Source organism: Anser brachyrhynchus (genome assembly GCF_964034855.1).
Source record: "Anser brachyrhynchus genome assembly, chromosome: 8".
NCBI lineage: Eukaryota > Metazoa > Chordata > Aves > Anseriformes > Anatidae > Anser > Anser brachyrhynchus.
This window is the reverse complement of record NC_137702.1, coordinates 22,321,986-22,342,431: the sequence shown is the minus strand read 5'-3', so window position 1 is coordinate 22,342,431 and position 20,446 is coordinate 22,321,986. Positions and strand designations below refer to the sequence as shown.

General features: G+C 44.0%; 2 protein-coding genes across 3 annotated transcripts in view; one reads left to right on the top strand and one right to left on the bottom strand.

The window, feature by feature from the left end:
* Nucleotides 1–16,558, bottom strand: part of NUF2 (NUF2 component of NDC80 kinetochore complex) — a 145,245-nt gene extending 128,687 nt beyond the window's left edge. Inside the window, exons 1-13 of the mRNA XM_080602011.1 lie at nt 16,394–16,558; nt 16,159–16,233; nt 14,403–14,479; nt 13,616–13,677; nt 12,657–12,754; nt 11,974–12,047; nt 10,188–10,284; nt 9,361–9,423; nt 8,530–8,667; nt 7,484–7,624; nt 6,524–6,699; nt 4,679–4,814; nt 101–4,212 (exon numbers count right to left, since the gene is read on the bottom strand). Of these exons, the coding sequence (XP_080458137.1) occupies nt 4,063–4,212; nt 4,679–4,814; nt 6,524–6,699; nt 7,484–7,624; nt 8,530–8,667; nt 9,361–9,423; nt 10,188–10,284; nt 11,974–12,047; nt 12,657–12,754; nt 13,616–13,677; nt 14,403–14,479; nt 16,159–16,233; nt 16,394–16,516 (1,410 nt within the window). The 5' untranslated portion in view covers nt 16,517–16,558 and the 3' untranslated portion in view covers nt 101–4,062. The remainder of the gene's footprint in view (nt 1–100; nt 4,213–4,678; nt 4,815–6,523; nt 6,700–7,483; nt 7,625–8,529; nt 8,668–9,360; nt 9,424–10,187; nt 10,285–11,973; nt 12,048–12,656; nt 12,755–13,615; nt 13,678–14,402; nt 14,480–16,158; nt 16,234–16,393) is intronic.
* Nucleotides 16,559–16,789: 231 nt separating this feature from the next.
* On the top strand, nt 16,790–20,439 carry LRRC52 (leucine rich repeat containing 52). 2 transcript variants are annotated; one of them, XM_080602016.1, is made up of 4 exons: nt 16,790–16,846; nt 16,949–17,030; nt 17,131–17,748; nt 19,280–20,438. In XM_080602016.1, the coding sequence occupies exons 3-4, from the start codon at nt 17,181–17,183 to the stop codon at nt 19,534–19,536; spliced, it is 825 nt and encodes a 274-aa protein (XP_080458142.1). In that variant the 5' UTR covers nt 16,790–16,846; nt 16,949–17,030; nt 17,131–17,180; the 3' UTR covers nt 19,537–20,438. The 2 variants fall into 2 exon arrangements, with proteins under 2 accessions (XP_080458142.1, XP_080458141.1); XM_080602015.1 differs by lacking the exons at nt 16,790–16,846; nt 16,949–17,030 and having other exon boundaries at nt 17,037–17,748; nt 19,280–20,439.
* The last annotated feature ends 7 nt before the right edge of the window (nt 20,440–20,446 follow it).

The following is a 20,446-nucleotide window of genomic DNA, read 5'->3' as shown; positions in this document are numbered from 1 at the left end:
GCAAAGGCCTGTCTGTCCTCCCTCTAAAACTGCATATCCTAGTGGGCAGGAGACACCGTTTTTATGGTGTGCACAGTCTGTACAAAGGAAGGATACTCACAAATAACAGGAAGGTCAAGCTGTGCTGTCCACACACATATTCTGGCTGTTCATACATCTGAGCTGTTAAGAAATATTTTCATCTGTGTTAGTGTACAGCACTCTCCCACCAGCACAGCAGCTGCACATTATAATTTGGTTGATAAGCTCCATGCCTTCTCATCAACCCACCTCCCACCATACACTTTTTTTTTTTTTTTTAATTCTAAACTAAAATTCTCCAGCTGTAAAGGAGGCAGCTTTGGGACAGACTGTGAGCATGCAGACAGACAATCTTAAATTTTCCACTCCTAGAAAGTGACCTTCTGAGCAATACCTATATTCACACTTACTTTCCGAGTGATCTAAGCTACTGCCTGATCTCTGCAGGTTCCCTAGAGAACAGCCCTGGCAAGACCCAGACCATGCTAAATCAGAGCACAAAGCAAGTGCACAGTGAGATGATGTCTAAGGCTAAAAACATAGTAAGTTTTCCCTTTTTTTTTTTTTTACACCAAGGATAAAACTTGTAGGGAGCAACAGACTTATGGCCAAAGGAGAAGAAAGCATCTTCCCTCTCCTGTAAGAGGGAATGAAGAACTAGGGAGAGACATACAGTAACAATAAAATAAAACTAGCAGTATGAATAAAGGAGGAGTTTGCTGAGCTGCAACAAATTACTCCTGCCCAGGTAGACAGACAAAATTACTTGATGCCATACACAGTAGAAAGGGAGACACTGTACATACGCTATTAAACTAACAGACACTGATAGGGAGGGAGCACTCAGTACAAGTAAGCTTTGCTTACAGGGTTAGAAGTCAAGAAAACTTTTCATGTTGTTATTTAAACTCAGTATCTAGCTGCAAACACACTTCTGTGTGCAAGTCAGTATTTTTGTAATGCTAAATATTTCACCCTGAAGAAATCCAGGTATTGGCCATAAGATGCCAGACCACTTATGCCTGTCTAAAGGAAGAGTACAGAAAGCAGAGACAGTGTCTTTTCAAAAGCCTGTTAATAGGCTGCTCTTTTCAACAATTGGTTCCTTCATTGCTTATAGGACATTGTCAGTAATTACACACATTTGAAACAAGCAAGTCGAGAAAGCCTGTCAGCCCAAGCCGTACAATGCAAGATTGCTGCAAGCTTTCTGTAGAACATGAAGCACTACAGTATAGGCAAAAATTAAGCTACTAATTTGAACAATGTTATGCCAAGCTGTACAGTAGCTGCTGACACTCAATTATTTTCACAAGTAGACCACAGGGAAGGCTGCGAAGCTCTCATTCCACTAAGCCTCGCCTGCCTATTCTCCTCTATCAGCTCCATGATTCATTTCCATCTCTAATTTGCTAATTTCACTCTAGTGTCTCAACAAGGAATTTTGCTGTTTTCTTTGAATTAGGGCTTAGCAGAGGATTATAGGCATTTAGACAGAAGTAATACTAAAAGAAACAAACAAGCAAAAAAAGAAAATTTGGAATGCCACTGCCCTCTTGAGGGAAATTGAGCTACGGTGCCTTAGCAAAGCCATTCTCCCTGCGCTGCTATTCAGGTCACACTAAAACTCCCCCCACTGCCTTGCCATATGGTTGAAGACGAGTACAACTTCTTGAAAGGCAGCAGGTAGCTTCACAACTAGGAATCATGTATCTCTTGATAAAGTATAACTTCTGTTATGTTTTGCTTATAGGTATTTTGGGAACAAGTAGACAAGCTCCTCTGAAGGCTCAAGAGCCTATTGGAAATACATAAACCCCTCCCTGGATATCGTAAGTTTTGTCTCCCCATGAACAGCAGCCTTTTATTTTACCCAACAGCTGGTGTCAGAAAACTCCTGAAAGCAGGAACCAGAAGTTATCATTTACTTTGTCCTAGATCCCTAACGACTGGGTTATACAGGCACTATCCCTCATCTAAGAATCCTTATCTTACACACAGCTTCCTCCCAGCTACTCCTGTCAAAATAAACTGGTAGCTGAAACAGTCCTCACGGTATCTAATTGAAGCTTCTGTGAATCTCTTTCATGAGAGCTGCTGTAACATCTAGGCTGTTAAAGCTGCTGAACACCTCCAACCAGTCGATATGAGAAAGCAAACACTGCTGCTGTGTTTACAGAATACAAGTCAAGTGAGTGTTCTTGAATTTGTATAACATCAAAGTAAAACAAAACAACCCACGCCCCAAAATTCTCAGAGCAGTTGAAAGAAGGAATGCTTAGCTTCCCCTGCTGCTGCTGGCTGCCACGTGGGCTAGACAGGCATGGGAAGCAGGGATACTGCAAGAAAGCTCAAGGAAAATTCTATCTTTGCTGTCTTTGGAGATTCCAAAATACTCTAAGTCTGGAAATACCTAAACACCAGTCACACTGTGTTACACAGGCATCAAATTCATTAGTGAGTGCTGCCAACGAAAAGCTGCATTTTCCCATAGAAAGTAGCTGTGTTGGACTAGAATCTATGCTACGGCTTAGGGAAAGGAGCCAAAAAAAAAAATAGAAGGCATCTCCACCCCTGCACATGGAGAACATAATGCTTCAACACACAACATGGAAATACAGTTTCATTACAAAAGCTCACTTTCAAAGCACAATACCCAAAACATCACTAATTATTCCACATATGGCCTAGTGCATTAAATCCACAAAGTTTTTCTGTGCCTTTCATGTATTTAACACCTTTATCTCTTGGAAAGATCAACTGCATGAGCAGTTACACTTACCTGGTCTCTATACCAGGAAATACTGCACAACACTGCAGGACATTTGGGATGAACAATATATTCACTCTCCTAAAAACATTAAGTTGCATTACCTGTAATAGTGACCTAACACACTCAGACTGTATGTGGCGGAAATAGGAAAGCTGTACCAGAAACTTTGTACTAGGTTAAAATTTGCAGATTAACACAGACTTTCACTGAAGTTTAAGTGCTATGATGTAAAAAGAAAATTCAAAGAAAAAACTTAGAATAGTCTAATGCCTCAGTAAGAGCTTTAGAAGATCACCCACTGTTCCTGACTGACTTGCTAGCACCTCTAAGAGAAGTTGAAGAATTACAGGAATCAGAAAGATGTTCTCTATACAGGCTTGAATCCTCTTCCCTTCATTATAAAAGCTTTTAGTACACGTTCCTACAAGTGCACGAACCAGATTTTATTTTCCAATTGGAATGTTATGCTAAGTCAGTTGGGAGAGTAGGGAGGGAAAAAGCATAACAGAAATAGGGTTAAATATCCTTATATCAACTGTTTTAAAAATTAACATTTTATTTCTTGAAGTAACCAAAAACATTCTCAAAACACTATCGCAAGCTGAGTGCCATCACAAGTTACATTACTAATATTCATCTATATAACTTATTTTTTATTTTAAAAGGACTAAGCACCCAAACATGGGCTTTAAGACAAATGAGGGTCCAATACTACACAGAGTAAAAACAAGTTTGAGCATCTAGAGGTACTCACCTGTTAACTAAAATGACACCTTTAAACATTTACAGTCACCAACATCACGACTAGAATAATTTGACATTTACATGGATGCTACTGCTCCATCAGGATTTAATTTTAATTCAGTAGTGTCAGTGGAATACCAGCTGTTACAGCCTTACCTTGAACAGTATGCCCATTCAGGCCAGCCCAAAAAGCCAGGTCATCCAAGATTAAAATTTGTATAACAGTTTCTACAGAAAGCAGAATTCTGTCTAAATGACAAAAAAAATTGTCAAGAGTCGAATTATTACTGCCCAAATTGGGTACCGACCAAAACAATACAAACAGGTGAAAACAAGTATTTTCTTACCCACGTTAACAAGCTCACAACATCAGGATCTGTCTAGAAAGCTAAATACGTCCTGACGTGGTTTTAGAGAAAGTTGGGTTTTGCCTGGAATAATTAGCCACTGCACATAAAGCACAAGCTGCTGAGATCAGATACGAAGACAAATATAATGCAAGTGGAACACAAGTAGAGGCAGGTTCAAGAACTACTTCCAGGACTCTGAATGCTAAGCAGCCCCTTCTTCAGTTCAGCAATTTTATCTTCTCTTGAGGCTGCATAATTCTTTGCTGTCTTTATGAGAGAGTCATGGCGCTTCTCCAATCCAGCCTTCAGATTTAGGTATATTTCCTAGGAAGAAAAAAAAAGTAATTCAAAGTTAAATCCTTACAAAGTATAAACCTTAAGTGAAAGTGGCCTGGTGGTCACACGTGATTTCAAAGTTTTGTCCTTGGCATAGGAAGTATTCACAGAATACAGGAAAGTTGCAAAACATCCTAAGAATAAGAGAAGCCGGAAGCAAAATCCCAGTATAATGACCTGTTGTTTAACTCTAGCACTCACAATTCTAAGGCTGTCAAACACCAGCACTAGCACAGTATTCACACCAGTACTGCCCCATTCCTTATTAACCTGTACCACCAAGACCTCTGCCTCTGTAACAGCTACCCCTGTCCTCCCAGCACAGACGGTACTTCAGCAATGAGCAGATAAAAGGAGATGCTAAAAGCAGACTGTGATCGTCTACTTGTAACCCGCCAGGATTTCTGCCTTTTTCCATAGAAAACCATACAACCAGGGAAACCATACCACTCACTTTGGCTTTCATTTCTTCTTTTTCAGCATTCTCATTCAGCTGCTGAATTTTGAACCTTGTCTGCTGAATTTCATTGTGAATTGCTGTCACTTTATCATACACAGCACCTCTCTTTTCCTGAACTCTGTTACAATACCTAAAAGCGGGAGAAGAAGAGTTAGTATTGAGCTACTCAACCAATTTGTCTGATCCTTAACCTAGAACAGCATAGGTACAGGAAGAAAAATTCAGAATGGAGTTACAGCAATACATTGAACATCCTCAGTCACTGCAAATCAAGACAACTCAAAGGACTCCAATGGAACCGACCCAGCTCAAGCCGGCAGACAGCTGGACACGGCACCTTCCAACGTCTGAACCATGTAGTACAGATGTGAGTAGAAAGCCCTGACTAAAAGCCAGCCCTGGCCTGGGACCCACTGGACCAGGGCAAAAGGGATACGGTGTTTCAGCATAATTGAAAGTCAACTAAGCGCATGCTCTCCTCATCCTCAGACTCCCTCCCACCAAGTTAGAGCTCTATCCCATACACCCATGCATGTAATTTCCAAATTCACCCCAGCTTGCAGGTAAATTGAGATATCTTCAATTGTGAGCTACCACGTAATCAGCAGAGTTACTGTGGGAACAGGAGATCTGCTCTGATTTCATGTGTAAAACACTTACCAGTTTATATTTAACATTCGCACAATAATTACAGTTGGAATTGTAACTGCTGCTTTCTCCAAAGAATGGTTGAAATCACTCAAACTTAGTGAAAGCCTACTTAGAGCTTCTTGTCTCAAGGGAACAATCAGGACACATTCTCTTATTCACCAGTGAAAACTTGTTTTCATACCAAGGTTACTCCCTTTTCCTCTTTCTTATCAAAACATCTAATTTCAATTCTCAAGGGAAATATCTAACACATTAAAAACAAATTGGCAGCAACTTTTAGTATAGAAGAGCATTAGATTGTACTATTTTCATTCTTTATTTAATTAAAAGCTACTTTTCCTTCCAATATCCTTTAGCTGATACAATACCCTACATGAAGAGCAAAAGAGGCCTGGGAATCTTGCTGCCTTTCCGCACAACACACAAGCCTTTCCGCATGATTAAGTCTTAGTTGCCTCTCTCAGCTACGTGGAAAAAGCTTTCTTCATCCATAGTTAAGCTACCCCAGCCAATAATTTTCCGTATTTCATTTCCTAGCAGTGTACAAAAAAAAATGTTATACAACGAGCTTTCTCTACCACAGTTCAGCACTTCGAATCTCGCAGTGAAGCCATGACCTTACAACGCTGCAGTTTGCTACTGCAGAAGCGACTGCTGCGCTGTAAACACTGCTGTGCAACTTGCCTTTAGCATACAGTAGAAGGGAAGATGGGCTAAGAGGCTTTGATCAAATGACACTTTTCCTTTTGTTTTAGAAGCATCATGTCAGGATAATACTCCTCTGAGATACGAGCCCCATTTCCCCATGGGTCTTGAACATCTTTGATAATGAGCAAAAGTGGCAAGGGAAATTATGAAAAATTCATGAAAGGCAAATGGGGCTTTGTTGAAGTCTGATATGTTGGAAAATTATCCCAATGTGACATTCTCTTTAAGAAGATAAAAGAATCCAGAATAAGCATTATAAATTAAATTAGTGATCCAATAAAAGAATTGCTGTCAAGTCACATTGCAATTATTGATTTGAGACACCAAGTCCCTGCCTGCAGCACTACTGGTCTTCATACAAAGCTATCCCACATCACTCATTTTCCTCTTGCTGCTAAGCTACATGCTTGTACCAGACATGAACTTTGGTAGCACATAAAGACAAAGTAGCACCAGGAGGAAAAATCAACTCATCCATACTCAAACACAGTGTGCTTATATTGCTCAACATCTTCACGCTTCTTTTTTATCCTTATTTCAGCTGTAGACAGCTTCTCATGTTTTGCAGTGACCAGTCTCTTTAAGGACATTTCATCCGTCTTCCCCTTTTTCAGCTCTATCTGAGCACTCTCAAGCTGGTCCTCCAGATTTCTGACCTACAGCATGTAAAAAGTATTGAAACAAATTAAACGGGGGAAATAAAACCATATATCCTGTTAAAAGTTAAAAGCTAAGATTAGAACGGTCTTGCTTTTTAAAAGATTGATTACTAACCAGTTCTCCCTCTAATATTCCAGTTTCTGATTAGAAATACATGGGAATGGACAAGATCCTACTACTTGTGTCATTTTTAGAAGCTACTAGGAGGTCTGCTCTCTTAGGCACCAGTAATTTGAACATGTTATACAATATCCCCAAAAGATTACATTTTTTCCCCCAAATGCTCCTAAAAACTGCATTCTCACACAGTTGAGTAGCACCTACAAGGTGCTTTATTAAGATAACCATTTCACCAGTGAAAGTCTAGCTTAGTAACATCAGTAAAATTAAAGCACTTCGGATGTGAAATAGTCCTGAACTGGTAATTTCTTGCTCTAGTTTCTGCTCTATAGGCAGAAGAAACTGGGTCTCGCTTTTCTTCCTCCTCCATCATTTCCTACCAACAACCCCAAGACAGTTCAAACTATTTTAGGTCAGGTTTCTACGGCAACAAAGGCTTGACTATTAAAAGTGGTCAATAGTACATTAGTTAGTGACATGCAGCAAAGCAGCAGCTGTTTTACTGATGTTTTTCATAATGAGATTTTGAAGTTATCTGAATTCTTTCTTTTTGGGGCAGACAAAGATGCACTTTCAAAAAGCAGATGTTTACTGATGATTGCCTGACTTGGATTGATATTAAACTTACCCAAATTATATCTGGTTAGGGGGAATACAAACCTCTGATAATACACTGGCCAGTCTCTCCACATTTTCTCCCTGTCTTTCCATCTTATTTTGATATAACTGCACCTCCAACTGGCATGATGGCAGAACTTCAACTAGGTCTCGGTAACCTTCATATTTCTCAATAACCTCTTGCTTTAAAAAAAAAAGTATTAATAGAACAATTTAAAGTATTAATAGAACAATTTAGGAATTCAGTAGTTATTTGGTACAGCACTAAGGTATACTGACTTAAGCCCATTCCCTCATTGTTTAACATACACTGGAATTAATATTTAGTATTTGTTGAAATGAGATCTTTGTAAACAAAAACATAGGAAAAGTGACATAAGTGTTTTGCACTGAACCAACCAGCTTACTACAAAAGCTGTCGGGACAGAAAAACTGTACCTTGAAGAAGTTCAATACTAGTAAAACAGAGGTTACATGAAACAAAAACAGATGTCTAGAATTACAGCAATAAAATTGCCATGTTTTGGAACAAAAATCCTTAGGGAGAGAAAGTTAGGTAAGCTTCACAGATTCATGAGTGCTCATGAACAACAAACATTTTTTAAAATGGACATTACCATAAAAAAAAGCATAAAAACACTAGGAAGGGAGCTCAGAGTTCAGCATGCTAGTAGAGACAGACAGCAATTCCAGAAACCATGAATGAGAACAGAGATGGTATAAAGCACCTGTTCTAAACCCAAGGACATTTGTGAGCTGCCAAAAATACTGGCATCTCTCCAGAGCAAGCAGTTAGGAAGGAATAAATAAATTCAAGAGCTATACACCTAGTTTCACAAGTAAACAATTACTCTTTAAGACAAAGCACCAGTGACTGCAACTCCGTTTCTCAAAAAGGAAAAAAACACCAAAAGTCTTCAGTTTTCTGTGAAGTTTTGATTTCATTTGAGACTAACCACCATTACGTTGCTTTTTAACTGGGAGTATAACTTATTCAAGAACCAGTTCAAGACAATGTGAGTTCAGTAAAACATGTACTTTTTTCTAATCAAATACCTCCTTGCATGGAAGAAGGAAAAAAACCTCACCTTGGATTTCTTGAGCTTCTTAACAGTCTCTTTCATCAGTTCCTTATAGTTCTTCAGTTCCTCTGGACTCTCCACAATTTTTGATTTTAGCTGCTCTTGTTCTTCTTTCAAAGTAGCCATTGTCACTTTAAGCTCATTCTAGTTTTCAAGACAAAGATGTACTTTTGTTCACTTACATTGCTAATAGTAAAGCAGAGTTGTCAGGATCTTAAGGCTAGACACATTCTTTTTTCTGTTGTAAGTCATTCCTCATTAGGAAGTTTATTCAGAGTTTTGTGGTTTTTTTTTTAAATCATAACATTCTCACTCAAAACAATTAACAGTCCACTTCACTCCCTGAACATGTCTACAGTGGTACAGCACTACATTGCAAGGACAGTATTTAACTAGTATTCCACAAACATCCTTCCAGCTAACACACGACTAGCAGCTCTCTCCTTCACAGCCCCTCACTTAGGGCAACTCTTCCCATACAACCTCTCAAAAACCTCCTAATTTCTCTCCAGCCAGCTCAGTGGCTGCCTCGTTAGCCATTCTATGAATGTAAGCTAGCCTGTACCTTCTCAAGCATTCAGAACTGTTGCCCATGATGAGCTTCCTGAACACACAGCTTCGCATTGCAAGGACGGGCATTTAAAAAAGTAACAACAAAACAGGCTACTGCAGCAACGCTTCTGGAAAAAACTGCTGATGCAGTTTTTGAAAGAAAAAACAGCTAGTAATCACCACATGAATATTACCTAGCTCCAAGAATAATCTGATCTTAGAAAGAAACCCAATCTATTAGCTGAACACAGATTTAAGCTACAGCCTACACAGAGGTGTACTTACCAGTTTTCGGGTCCTCTCTGTAATATCTGACTTCTTCTGTGAAATCACTTCTTGCAAAGCTGCCTGAGAAAAAAAGTAACAAATTTAAACACCTCTACAACTACTAGCTCCTTTGCCCTTCTACCACAGATCTGTCTCTGAGAGACCCACTGATAATTTCTTTGGAGCACCATGACTAGAATACAAAACTGCAGTCTAAAAGGCACCATTTTTGAGAAAAGTTAACACAAGGCCCCTTGTCATAGAGAATTCAAGTACATGGTTAATATTATTAATAATGGTGACATGGCTTAAAGTAACAAAAAAGAGCAACCACAGATATTTTTCACCCTACTGCAGCTGAAAAGTTTACCTATGAGATCTTAGGTGAAAGGTGCCACTGCTGGGAAGTGACCCCACCCCACGATCAACCCTACTCTTTCTCCTAGTCATTCCACTGGGGTGACCCTTTGTAGGCCTCATCCCATTTCCTGCCACAGCTCACCTCAAGTTCCTTCTTTGAATTCAGAAAGAAAACAGTTTAAGAGAGAAACATATGCATCACAGTTCTAAGAATAATACAGGGATCTCTCAAGTCAACACAATACCGTATTTCAAAAAGGAAGAGCTGAATAAACTTCTGATATCATGCATGTTTCACACTCCTCACAGGTAATGCTAGGGATTAGACAGGCCATGGTGTTGCAATGACCTTTTCTGATTTAAACCAAAGTCCTTTTTATTCTTTGTAGAAGTAGGGAACAAACCCAAAGAATGAACAGAACTAAGGAACACCCGTGATCAGAAGCCATGGCAGCAGTTCAGAGGATTATATAAAGATATCATACTGTTTTCCGACGATAGTCATGGCTTAGCAGTTGCTCCAGTTCTTGAATGTCATCTGACAGCTGCTTGAACTCTGCTTGCTGTTCAACTGGAACAGTACTAAACAAAAAATAAAGGCGTTGGACAATTTCAGCATCATTATAGTCAGGTCAGTAGTGTACAGCAGATAAAACACTCTTTCAAAGAGCTTACAGCCAGCAACATCACAGAGCAGGTTAAGGCAGTCTGAAATTAATTCAACTTATTTTCCTCTGCTTACAAGGCTTTGGAAGTGAAGCATACTCTGAAGAGCTATTTCAGAAATAAGCGAAACAGGCTTAATATAGGACTGTAAATTTAAAGATACCATTAAATAAAGACAAGTACAAAAGCACAACACTTCTACCAATTTATTTGGATTTACGGAGTTTGCATAATATTACATGCCATAGAAACAGCTCATATTGGGATACAACTACTGCTAGCCAGAAAACCTCCTGCCTTGCACATACTGGGAGCAGTTATCAGGGAAGCAGCTTTCTGTTTTGAAAGCAATCTTGGAAACTAGCCACCTTCTCATCCTATTACCTACAAGCAAAACAAAACTTAATGGTGCAAAGATACAGTCAGTAGGACTAAATGGCCTGAAACAGAGAATGGGGCAGCCACGTCAAATAACTGAGGAAGGCAACTTTACCCATCCATTAAGTTAAAGACAAACTTCCTACAGCTATATAAGCAATAAAGACAGATCACTAAAAAACAACTATAACAGCAAGAAAGTTTCATACTAGTCCCCCAATTTACAAAATATCCTCTTAAAGCAAATACATACTCCAAAAGTCACATTTTTATTTCCTGCCAGCAACTCCTCTAGCCTAATACCAGTAGAACTACTACTATAGCTGTGAGTGCAACACAACAGAAACACCTCTATACTTTCTGGCTTGTTTCCCAAGGAGGCTAACCAGCAGAGGATTAGTTTGGAAGAGACAGCATCCCGTGGGAGGGACCCCACGTGGAGCAGGGGCAGAGTGGCTACGAAGGAGCAGGAGAGAATGTTATGGGCTGACCACAATCCCCATTCCCCTGTGCTGCTCAGGGGGAGGAGGCAGAAGAGGGTGGATGGGAGGAAGATGTTTTTAGTTTGCTTTTAGTTTCTCACTGTTCTAGTCTGCTAGTGATAGGCAATAAGTTATATCAGTCTCCCTACGTTGAGCCTGTTTTGCCCATGAGACAGTAATTGGCAAGCTGTCGCCCTGTCCTTATCTCAACCCTTGAGCCCTTTTCCATCATATTTTCTCCCCCTCTTCCTTTGAGGAGGGGTGGGTAAGAGAGCAGCTATAGTGGAGTTCAGCTGCCCAGCAGGGTAAAACCACCACAGGCACGTGGATGCACCTGGTGACAGCACTTGCTGGAGGAGACAGTCAATTGAAAGAAAAATGATGAAAGTGAGCTATGAATTTCACTCCCATTAACAAATACTAATTAGTATCTCGACTCACAGCATCCACACACTTAGATCCCACTATCTATAGCAATCTAGTCTCACACACACACCAAAAACAGGTTACTGAATGCAATCATGTCTCTTACGGTCTAAAAAGAGCTTTATCTCCAACAGATGGAAATGGATTCTGGGCGCTGGTTGAACAGTACAATGCTGCGATCAAGTTCAAAGAAGTCCGTTGTTATCAGCCAATTCCACCAAATCACTAAACTCAAATATTCAGGTCCTGTTTAGGCGCCCACATACACTGAGCAAACCAAGAAATACTGCATCTCACAACCCTTACTCCTCATACTTACTTCAGTTTCTCCAGCTTCACTGCTGCCTCCTGATTTGCAGTCTCCAGTTGCTGGTGTTTCTCCATAGCTGATTTCTGCAAGTTAAGGATTCATGAAGATTTTTACTTTAGGGGAGTATTGTTTTTCTCGAGTTCTGTTAGAGCTCTGCTCATCATTATTTCACATGGCATTCACAATCTCTGAATTACTGAGATAGTCAGAAAAGAAACTGCCCGCAGCCCTAGCTTCAGCCCAACAACTGCTACATCTATATTCTCTCAAAGTGATTTGAGTTGTCAAACCTTCACTTACAAGGCTGAACGGAACTATCAAACAAGTTACTGGAAAAAACTCAGATGATAGCCTAAGTAGTAACTCAGCCATGGTACTATACAGAAACCTTTACATTATCAACAAGCCCATCGACTCACTGTTCTAAACTGAGATGTTTCCCTAAGAGCACAGCAATGTTTTTTATTAAGCCATTTACAGTAGTCGTGTACGCTTACAGTGCATAATGTAGCTGCACAAGAAGTTTTATTTAATATTAAATGGGTACATTCCTATATTACTCGGCTATGTTTAAGATTCTCATGTGTTATTTTACACGCTGTTAAAAAATCCACTACCTCTATGCTCCCAAATGTAGGTTAACATTAAGTATACTTAAGTAAGCATCTGAAGTAACATGCACCCGATCTTACATAGTTCATCTGCAGCTCCAAGTAGGCCTCACGTCGGGACTCTCTGAAATGCACAAAGTTGAGAATGCCACTCAAGAAGCGAGCTGTCCTCTTTGCCTCTGGAATGGAAATGACAAGACATCACTGTTTTGGTCTCCACCTGCATTGCAATTGCTTAGAAGTTGGGCAAAACGCAATTCAGAGAGAGAAATTACTGAAGCATGCAAATGCGCTATTTCCCTGCTCACCTTGCAAAGATTTCATGGACCACACAAAAAGCAGCACCAAGCTATGAACTTACAAGGTCTCAGCAATTCTATGTTACTTAACAAATAAAAATTGCACCTAGTAGAAAGACTAGTAATGTACAGCTTCACAATGAAGCGAGTGTCAATATTTGACTACAGCCCTGAAGACTGAACCTCAGTGTAACTCTCAGGCTAACTGAAGCTAGCTGTTAGAACTGCAGGGACGTTTTGGCTCTATTCCAAGTCAACTGCGTGAAAGATGATTACAACCTTCTCAAATGTCTTAGACAAGCCAGACCCAGAAGTGATAGAAAAGGCAATTCTAAAGAAGTCTAAGTTTCTTTGCACCAGAATCACCAAAGTTAGGTATTGGAAAGAATGAAGCAAAAATTCAATTAGTTCCTACATAGGCATTGGCATAAGACATTCTTCCTATCAACTCTGGAATGCCATATAATTTCCATTGCCACCTATTCCTACATTATTAAAAGCTTGTCACACTTCACTCTCCAGATCAGAAGACGAGAGCAGTACACAAGACTCTCCTCAGATATTTAACTGGACTAGCCTACATAGGGACTAAGGTGGAAAACCACTCACTAGAACCATCTTGTCTAAAGACCACCTTCAGGATCAGAGGAGCAGATGCCCACTTATGCCAAATGAGAAAAAGCACCTCGATATCAAGATATCCACCCCAGGAAACACAAGGCTGACAATGCACTTGCTTACTTGGATTTATAACATCAGCAATTTGAAAATCGTTAACCCGGCACACTGGAAGGAAGCGCTCCCTGTAAGGAAACAGAATACAGCCTTATTTTCAGTCATCAGCACTCAGTTTTTGCACTATACACATTTATTACAGACATATTGTCCCCTCACTCCAGAGCACATGCACAAGCACATAGCGACAACATGTCTCAGGAGAATAAATAGTAGGACTACACAGATCAGTGTTAAAAATTGGTATTCTTACAGTATCTCATAAGGAATTCTATAGACAAAATACTTGCCTGCAGATCAGCTTTTCACCTTAATTAAGGAACTCCTTCACTTAACTAAGGGAGTCAGATTTGAGGCTGCATCTCGGTTTTAAGGGGAAAATTAACACACATTTCAACAAAGTCTAAACAGAATTCACACAGCAAATTCACACAACAGGTATCCAAGATTCCTCTGCCAGGTGTAACAATGAACCTCTAGCCATTAAAAGAATAGATTAACGCCCCACCCTGGTTGGGGTTTTTATTGTTTTGTTTTAAATAAGACTAAAATAAGCCTCCTCACAGGAGGCTAGATATAGTTAAGCTAATACATTCCTTTTGTCAAGATAGCTGCCCTCTGAGAATTACATTACAGCATTGCTGTCTCTCGTTTATCTGCAGACTTCACTCAGAGCCAACAAGTAGCAGAGCCACTACCCGCAATAAAAGTACAGTTTCTAGTAAACGTTCTAGTAAATGTTTCTCCTTCGTTATAAGGAGAAATGAATGAACAGATGCCATCTTGTACTTACATGTGAATATACATATTACAAACAGGTAGAAAGCCTTCAAATATCTGCGGATACATTATTTCAACGTTGACAGGCATCTGAAGAATAAAGAGTCAACACATCAGTAGAGAATACTTATAAGAAAACACAAAGGATCACTTCCACAACATAAGATCATTCAAATAGGTTAAACATACAGATATTCATTTCCCCATGCTTGGGGAACACAAGCTAGAAGCAGAAGGATGTCATCAAGTTAGTTAGCAGATTATTTTCAGCGTCAATTTTGGCTGGCCAAAATTGAAAAAGACAGCAATAACTAAAGCAACAACACCACAAATGCTGGAATTCAATTTAAATCCACCGTTTTGATTTGTTTAAAATAGAATTAGAACAGTCTCTGCATTACACACCTAACAAACAGCAAGACTGCCTCTTTCTTTAAAGATCTGAAAATCAAACATTAAACTCTTTTAAAATGAAGAATTTAGAAGGAGAAGATAGTAGTACACTGTTGCCTTTTCTGATAATTTAAATCTCATAATACAATATCCCAGCTAATGTTATTGTCTGAAGAACTAAGTTGTCATGAGCACGTATGACTTTCCCTTTCAGCTTATCCAAAACCAGCACGAGACAATACTATTTACTCTTGCCATCAGGAATCCATTCCTGTCTGGCAGAAACAAGGTAAGTTAAATGTTAATCAACGAGGTATCAGTTAGCCCAGACCACTGACTGCACTTCTCTTCGCCTTCCTCTCAATTTCAGAGGTGGAAATGATTAAACACAAAACGCACCATTTACTTTCCTTCTAGACCGGTCCTTCTAAGAGACCCTCCTTCAGCAACGGCCAAAGCCAGATGCCCAAGAAGACAATGTCATTTCAAGGCCAGAGATAGTGTCTTGAGATTTAACAGCCCTTCACAGAGCTTGTGCAGCCCCCCCTAGGCCTTCCAGACATTTCTGGCACCTGCAGCGTATCAGAGAAGAATCCACAGCTTAAATCCACAGTTTAACCACAGACAATTTTCTTATAGCCTACAGTGGTGAGTGCACTCTTCATGTCCTCTAGTTCCTTTGGGGAGAAGGCATTCTCCTCTCCATAAAAACAAAAATAAAAATACCCTGAGGGAGGACACCCACAAAACCACTATATACTTCTACAAGTAACTTGGGCTTAAGCTAGCTTCCAGACCAGGTGGGCTCTTCAAACCAGCAAGGCCTCAGCAACACCTCACAGACCACAGAATATCCAGAGCTGGGACCAGTAAGGATCATTGAGTCCATCTCCTGGCTCCACACAGGCCCACTCAAAAATTAAACGCTATTTCTGAGAGCGTTGTCCAAACGCTTCTTGAACTTCTTGAAGCAGGCCAGGTGCTGCGACTACTCCTCCAGGGAGCATTCCCAGCCGCTGCCTCAGTGAAGAACCTTTTCCTGGGAAGGTACTTCCAGGCTGGAAGAAGCCTGTGGCGGCGATGCTGATGGCTGCACTGCAGTGACACACGTTCATTCCTGCCCGAGCAAACAGAGCAGCCGCCTCACTGAACACAGGGAGCACAAACCCTCACACGCGCAAGATGCCCCATTAACAGGTTTTCTGCAAGAGAGGGAGGATTTCTAAGCTCCTGTTCATTTGATTAGACAAAAAAAAACAGTATATTCACTGCCATTCATTAGAGAGAAGATAAAAGGGAGATAACTGAACTTGTAGTTTGGAAAGTGCAGGGTTTTTTTCTTTTATGTTTTGTTATGTCTGCAACTACACACGTACCATGTAGAAGTGCTCCAGGCGGATCCCATAGACCTTCTGCAGGATCCTCATGAAAATCATGTGCAGGACCTCGGGCTGCGAGAGGAGAGGACACGGGTCAGCACCTCCCCCGCTAATTACTGAGGTAATTAACCCCCGAGACCGAACCCCCGGCGGCTCGAGCCCTAACGCCCCATTACGCGAACACAACCCCCGGCCATTAACCCAGCTACGGCCCCCCGCGTCCCCCCAGCACCTTGGGGGTGGCGAAGAGGTCGGCCTTGGTGAGGCCGCGGGCCTCGGCGCCGGCCAGCAGGTGCCCGCGCAGGTACGTGACGATGTCGTCGGGGCTGTAGCGGGGAAAGGTGAGTGTCTCCATCTTGCCGCGCCGCCGCTTCAAAATGCCTCCCGCCGCCGCCGATTGGCCGGCGCCGTGATGGAGGGCTCGAGCCGGCCTATCAGCGGCGGAGCTGGGCGGTGAGGGGGCGGGCGTTGAGGGAGCCCCGCCCCTAACGGCCAACCGCCCGGCGGGGCCGCGTGAGGCGCTGAGGGGCCGGGGGGAGGCGGGAGGGAGGCGGCGGCCGGGGGCGGCGCGGCCGCGAGAGGCTCCGGGGGTGAGGCGCCCCCTGCGGGCGGGCAGCGGTTCCGAGAGGTGCGAGGAGGCTCGGAAGGTGCGAGGAGACGAGGACGGTGCGAGGAGGAGACAAAGGTGTGAGGAGGGTGGCGGGCGGCGGGCCCCCTTCCCCTGGGGATGCGGCTCAGGGAGGAGCTGCCCTGAGGTAAAATGGCGCTCCCCACCCCCCCCCCCCAGGTGGCTGGAGAGGCGTCGCTGCGCTGAGGTGAAAACCCGCCTGGAGCTCAGCTTCCAGCCAGGCGCCGTGCCAAGGAGTCAGGTGAGTCCCAGCGCTTCCCCAGGGACGGCTCCGCGGCGATGGTAACGCTGCCCGCCTAGGGCCGAGTGGCGCGCGAGGCGGGAGGCCATGTCTCCCTCAGGTGGACGGCGGCCCCTCAGCCTCCTCCTCCCGCTGCTCCTGGGGACGGGGATGGCAGCGGGGAGCGCGCGCTGCCCGAGCGGGTGCAGCTGTGGGTACCTGGAGGTGAACTGCACGGGGCGACAGTTGCAGGAGTTCCCCGCAGCCATCCCGCTGGACACCAGGCAGCTGATTCTGGCAGCCAACAACGTCTCCTACCTGCCGGCGGTGGAGTTGAGCTTCCTGGCTGATCTGGTCTACCTGGACTGCCAGAAGAACCTCTTAGGGGACGACCTGGATTTCACTTTCATCGGTGTGGCCAAGCTTGTCTACCTGGACCTCAGCTTCAACAACCTCACGCAGGTCACCTTCGGCACCTTCTCGCAGCTCCTCAGCCTGGTGGTGCTGAAGATCTCGGACAACCCCAACCTCGTAGCAATCGAGAAGGATGCTTTTGCCAACAACACCTGGCTGAGGCACCTGGATGTGAGTCGGACTGGCTTAACGTTCCTGGACACCAGCACCGTCCGGGACCTGCCCAACCTGAGGTTCCTGGGGCTCAGTGACAACCCGTGGCACTGCAACTGTTCCTTTTTGGACTTCATCACCTGGATGACAGACACCAACGTGCATTTCCCAGGTGAGGGCTGTGTAAGCAGGACCCCTCTCCTCCCTCCTCCCGCAAACCTATGCGGAATAGAGAGGGCTCCCTGATCTCTTTCCCAAAACTGCATCTCCCAGGGCTGTGCCACTGCATGCCAGCTGTGGGTCCCATCTTACGGTGTTCCACAAACTATGGGTCAGAGCAGCCGGCTTACATGCACTCCACCCTCACAGTCCCACTTGCTCACATCCTCAGGACAGCAGGGGAAGTGCAGCCAGTAGCTAGGCCACTGCTGCTGCCTTAAAACACCTGGCTCCAGCCTCAGGAGGTGTCACTGCGCCTGCGAGTCAGCGGCCATGGTGCCAAGAATAAGGAGCCTGATGTGGCTCCGGGGAAATCTGCGGTGGGAAAGCTACTGCTCTGCATGTCCTGCCTTTTCTCCATCTGATCTTCTCTTGCTGCTGCAGTATCAGTGTGTCCCTAAGGGCCAGCTAACCCCCCTCCACACTCTGTGGAAATGTCTGCAGTCTGTTCCTGCCTCTGTTCTCACCTCCTCGGTGCAGCCTCCCCAGTCCTGGGCTCTCCAGTTCCTCCAGTGTCATTCACCTTGAATACTGCCCTTGTTCCTGCGCGGCATCCCTGGGAGGCAGATGTTCTTTGCAGTCCTGCTACAGCAGTTCTGCTCAATGCTGAAAACAAAGCTGGGTTGAAACCCAGTCAGCCCCTTTTCTGCTCTTGGCTCTCACTGGACAGGGTCTGCAGGAAGAGTCAGGGTGCTGCTGTGGAAGCTAGCAGGAGTTTTGCTGCTGAATTCAGTGGGGCTGCGATCACACTGCTCCCTGCTGACCCATTTCCATACGTGACCCGCATGCGTCTGTCACCGTAACTGTGGCTGGCACGCAGGGTGTTAAACTGCAGGCGAAGGAGAGGGCTGTGGCCAAAGGCATGCTGTGCTTCTACAGACACCAAAAGGAGACAGTGCTTTTTACCACAACCTGCTGACTTCAGAGGGAAAAGCCAGCATCTGTTGTATCACAGCCTATATTAGAATGCGACAGGACATAGTCATTACTTCGGTGGAACTGAATCGCTAATGAGTTTCCTTTCTCTCTCACAAAGCAGGTGAGACTATGCCTAATTGCAAACCACTCTAGTTTTCAAACTTGACTCCCTGCATGCAAGCCTCGTTATTCTAGCCTACAAGGGCCTCTTTCAATTTAGCCCTGTCACTTCAGAAGCTAAGATTTTTTTAAAAAAAAAAAAAAGAAGCAACCTACAAGTGCTCTTCTATTAAAATAAAAGTGAGCTACAGCAGTTTGTCGCAGTCCCGTAATCCAACCATCGATATTTTCCTACGGAGACACCACCACAGAAATCGTTCTGGCAGCTGTGGTTTGGCAAAGGTGTGACTCTTTGATTTTTCCTGGGCTGTGAAGGGAGGAGGATATGAAGTGTGGAGAAATCTTCCAGTTTAGCAAACTGCTCCATCATTTTTCTAGCAGCGCTCCTGCTCGCTAATGCCTTAGAAACAGGCAAAAGAATCGTGCCGTTGCTCTTCTCTCTGCAGATGCTGACAACATCACCTGCTACACACCAGAAGCCTTTCGTGCCTTGAAGTTGCCTGCAGCGGAGGTACAGCTGCACTTCGGCTGCCTGACCCAGCTGCACAAGCAGGACTACATCTTCCTGTGTTTCGTTGGCTTCTGCATATTCTTTGCTGGCACCGTGGCAGCCTGGCTGGCTGGCGTCTGTGCTGTCATCTACCAAGTCCACACTTCGAAGGGGGAGGAGGACGAGGAGGAGGAGGAAGACACAGTTGCTTAGACCCAGCCCTACAAAGCGTTCCGAATGCTGACCTGGGAACTGAAGGCAGGCCCTTCCTGAATGATTTCCCGTATTATGCCCCACTTTAGATGCTATTTTTTTTTTTGAAGTGAAATAAAACTGCCAAAGAAGAAAGTCTCTGTGCTCCAATTTCACTCGCTGTGCTCCCTCCGCCTTTCTTCTTCCGCTGGGACCGGGGACCTTGGCAGAACATTCAGTGAGGGTGCGAGGGGTGCGGACAGAGCCATGCACCGACCAGCAGCGTTTACGCTCCTGTTTTACCGTGAGACTGCGGCACAGCAGCGTCAGTGCGCGGCCTGCCCTGTCACAGGGACAGGCATCAGGAGTTAGGAGGTGCAGGAGAGGCCCCAGAGCTGTGCTGCAGCCAGGGAGTTCACCGAGGCCTTTTTGGCCAGACTGGGACCAGCCCAGAGAGCTCCCTGCTGTGGGAAGGCAGGTATGTGAGCAAAGAGCTTACACCCAGGACTTTTAGGGGCCTGGGGTCCTGCTTTCTTCTCCGTTATACCTGCAACAGCAAAAGGCGCGCTCTGTCCTGCTGGGGTGGGTCCCCCTGTCCCTCTGCTGGTTTATGCACACCTTCAGAACCAAAAAACCCACCTGCTAATTTGTTCTGTCCCGCGTTTCCCTAAAACCGCGTTTCTTTTTAAAGTAAAACACCGCTTACACCCAGCCCCAGTGCTGAAAGGGGCTTGTGCCTCCCTGCCAAAGTGTCGCGGGCCAGAACCGAGCGGGACGTAAGCGAGACCCCGCGGATCGCTAACGCGGGCGGCTGCAGGCGCAGTATCCGCTTACACGAACACACACAGCAGTGAGGGGCTGCCTTCCCCACCCCGACCGGCTGCGAGGGAACAAGGCACGACCGCCACGAGAGGACCCCAAACGCAGCCCG

Coding starts and splice junctions, on each gene's coding strand:
- LRRC52 (XM_080602015.1), top strand. CDS start 17,118: ATGTCTCCCTCAGGTGGACGGCGGCCCCTCAGCCTCCTCCTCCCGCTG. Junction 17,749..19,279: donor CACCAACGTGCATTTCCCAG/GTGAGGGCTGTG, acceptor TTCTCTCTGCAG/ATGCTGACAACATCACCTGC.